Here is a 3,788-nt window from a genome sequence, read left to right as displayed (position 1 = left end):
GCTATAACAAACATTATATTTACAAATGAATAAATTAATTCCTACAATGTTTTAAAGTAACGTACATTTTATTTTTGAAGGAATATGCTGAGGTTACACAACCACTAGCCAAAGCAATTGACATTCTCCAGGGAGACAAGAAGGTGTCCATTGGATATCTCCTTCCCACACTCCACCAACTTCTCCGGATACTTGGTTTGAAATTGGATTCTGGGGATGTAGCACATTGTGATGCCCTTGCCAGAGCTATTGTTGATGGTGTGAAGCAATGGTTTGCAGGCATTTTATGGGATAAGGATACAGTGCTAGCTGCTTGTTTCCATCCAAGGTAAGAAGTTATCTGGAATTAATTCACTGCAGTGTCTTTTATATCTTGATTATTCACATGAAAGATGCATGATGTTTTACTTTACATAACAAAACATCAACATTGTTAACTTCTCTTATAAGATAACAATTACGTGCTTTCATATGTGCACAAATCAGAATATAGTTGCTTTATTTGATGTTCAAAATAATTTCTTGGCAACCTGTATTTTATTTAGTGCATGCCAATGTTAAACTTGTCTTTGGTTGAGAGGCGGATATCTAGTCTTGGCCAATAATACCTTGTTATGTGAAGTATACATTTCAGCTGTTTCTTTTCACTATTTTTTTAAACATTTGTCTCATACTCATTTGTTTTTATAAATATATTATTTTATGCAGTTTCTCAATAGCCTAAGAGGTTTTCTTTTATAGTTTCCAGAACTTGATAACATGGTTGTTTATTATTTTTTTCAGTGTTCAAATGTAAACCAGCTGTCTTCCATGGTGCAGTAGTAGTTATCAAAGCATACTATGATACCCAGGAGTCTTGGGTTCAAAGCCCAGCCTGGGATTGTGTGTTTTTTGTGATTGTCCATTCATCAATTTCACCCATCCTCATCTTTGCGATTGCGATTAGATCTCTCCCTCTCTCAATATGTCATTTATTGTCTCACTTATTTTGTCCCATGCTGTACTTTTCAAATATCTCCCTCTCATATTCAAAATAAACCAAATCAATTAGTTCAATGTAAACCTGCAATAAACTTGAAATTGTTGCCCCAAAGTGGACATCAAAGATTTTTTTTTTTTTTTGTCTTCAGTGTAGTTAACCAATACCCTGATATAGCACTTTTATTGTATTTCAGATTCAAATTGTCATGGCTTGAATCGGAAAAAAAGAGTGAGGCACGCAGATGGATGGAGAAAGCTGTATCTCATGATACGAAGGAAAGTTCAGCTTGTCAGAATGAAGAGAAGCAGCTAGACGATTTTGAAGATTTCTTCAAGTTTGAGCAAACTCAATCGGAAACAGAACTACAAGAACTGTGCAGATTTCTAAAGGATGGTCCCAAACCTGTGGAGACACTGCACAGTTACAGTAGCAAGTTCAAAGAAATTTTCATAAAATTGAACACTGTTATGCCGTCAAGTGGAGCTGTTGAGCGTTTGTTTAGTGTTGGCGGAAACTTGTTTTCTAGCAGAAGGACACGGCTGACCGACCAGAACTTCGAAATGCAGCTGTTGCTAAAGTTCAACAGACAGTTGAATTTGGTTTAAAAAACTTGTATTGGACAAACCAAACATGCATGTTATACACAGTTAATAAAGTGGTTTGTACATTCGCAATAGGACTTTCAATAGTGTTATAAAATTAATATCTTGTCTCATACCAAAAGTTTGTCAGCAACTAGCTTCAGGACAGGTTTTTCCTTAAAACTTTATTTTTTTCCCCCAAATATCTATTGTGAAAGTTTAGTATATAGAACAGTAATACAGAATCATTAACTTGAGTGTTGATATAGAATGCAATGAGTGAGGGTGCAGCCCAATAGGTAGAGAGAAAAAAGTGGACAATAATGCTTAATTGTGCTGAAGGCTAGTATCAAGATAAGGACATCCAGATGATAGATGTAATGATATTACAGATAATGTATGTATGCACACTTTAGTTATTTGATATCTGGATACATTGACAAATAAGTATGTAGAGGATGTATAATCAAGTACTGTATTTGGATATTATACATCCAGGTGTATAGTTTACCAAGTACCTGAATAATTTTATTATCTATATATTAGGGCTAAGCCAATACTACTTCGAATCAATATCAGTGCCAACATACATCATAATGGCGATACTTGAAAAGATGTAATAATTCAAAGTAGGTCAGAATGTGTAATATTTTTTATGATACTGCCCCAGTGGAACTAGGCTATTGTCTTGAATATTGATTTTCACGCAAGATGATCGTTTGATCACCTCATTCATTTTACTCCCAATGTCTCTGGATATTTACCCTCTGCAGATTCTGGAAAAAGTATGTCAGCATCTATGATACCATTCAATGCATGGGACTCTGTATCAGTTCATTCCTACTATACATTCATGGTGCCGAAATGCTGTCAGGTAATCCAATGACTATACAAAGGTACCTAGACATCCAAATTGAGGATATTGGATTTCCACTATTCAAATTACTAAAGATTTATTTATTAATTAAATGATTGATGTGTAGGAAATTTAGATATTGCTTGTCATAGTTCTCTGGGTTCATGCTCCTGATAATTCTCTTAGGAGTTTATGAAAAGATGCAATTGAAACTTTATGTTCAAAATCTTTCCTTCATAATTTTTTTTCATTAAAAAATTAATTGTTGCCACCAAAAATGTTAAAACAAGTCAGATGGTAACTCAAAAAATATATCAATTGACTGGTATTGTGATAACTGCCTATTATCTAACTAACAGCTGGGAAGTTTCAAATATCTTCATGACTTGTTTTTTGTTCATGCAGAAGTAGCGAAGTAGCGAGTAGCGCACAGGAGTAGCGTAGCGAGCTACTTTTAGGTAAATGTAGCTGTAGCTGTAGCGAAGCTACATTTTGGAAAAGTAGCTGTAGCTGTAGCGAAGCTACTTTTAAAATGTAGCGTTCCAATCACTGCTAATGGGTATATATTACCATTATGCAACAATATTACTTTTAAACTATTCTTAGATGAATCTAGAAATAGTCTCCACTCGTTTGGGTTGTGACTCCTTCCAAGTTCTTGCAGAAGGCCTTCTACATCATTGCAGTAAGTTAACTCATTACTAACAGAAAAAAAATGTGTCAGTGATTGTTGGCGTTTCCGATATGACACCTTAACACCATCTTGTAATAAATTCCACCCTCGGAGACGAGAACCTAATAATTCCGCTTGAACTTTAGAAAGATTGAGGTCTCTGACTAGATCATTTAGTTCGGATTGGGAAATAAAGTGAGGTATATTTGGATCAGGAAAATTTGGATCGGTGTTTGAATATGAGGTTCCAGGTTCATCATCTGGAGAAGCACTGCTTGGTTCTGTTTCATCCACTGTCCATTCTTTAGGAGGCTTAGGAATTGGTATAAAATCATGACTCATAGGTTTCTTGGCTGAAGGAACATCAGGATAAAATATAGAATGTTTTGATTTTGAACTATATCCCACTATGTTTGTTAAACAGAAGTAACAATCCGTAGTATGATCTTTCTGTTCTGTCCATATTACAGGGTTTCCGAAGGGCATTGATATGTGAGTGCCATTAAGCCAACCACGTAAAGTTCGCGAACAATTACAACAAATTTTACCTGGTGCCCAGCTTTTTCCCTCGTCTACTTTACTTCCAAAATACAACTCATATGCTTTTTTCACTATAGGAGTGATAGTATTTCTCTGTGACTTCGGAGTAAATTCCCCGCAAACATAACAAAACAAGTTTGGGTTATTCACACATTT

General features: G+C 35.2%; 1 protein-coding gene across 1 annotated transcript; it reads left to right on the top strand.

Moving 5' to 3' along the window:
• Window positions 1-284: 284 nt before the first annotated feature.
• LOC146003148 (uncharacterized) lies at window positions 285-1,852 on the top strand. The gene is made up of 2 exons (XM_083141330.1): window positions 285-328; window positions 1,176-1,852. Exon 2 carries the CDS (start codon window positions 1,228-1,230, stop codon window positions 1,585-1,587), a length of 360 nt encoding a protein of 119 aa, XP_082997456.1. The 5' UTR covers window positions 285-328; window positions 1,176-1,227; the 3' UTR covers window positions 1,588-1,852.
• The last annotated feature ends 1,936 nt before the right edge of the window (window positions 1,853-3,788 follow it).

This window comes from Lepisma saccharinum, chromosome 19 (genome assembly GCF_977018435.1).
Source record: "Lepisma saccharinum chromosome 19, izLepSacc3.1, whole genome shotgun sequence".
NCBI classification, from domain to species: domain Eukaryota; kingdom Metazoa; phylum Arthropoda; class Insecta; order Zygentoma; family Lepismatidae; genus Lepisma; species Lepisma saccharinum.
The sequence above is the reverse complement of the archived record's forward strand: the minus strand, read 5'-3'. Positions and strand labels throughout refer to the sequence as shown.

What these genes read in the sequence shown, in the direction of transcription:
- LOC146003148 (XM_083141330.1), top strand. Translation starts at nt 1,228, where the DNA reads ATGGAGAAAGCTGTATCTCATGATACGAAGGAAAGTTCAGCTTGTCAG.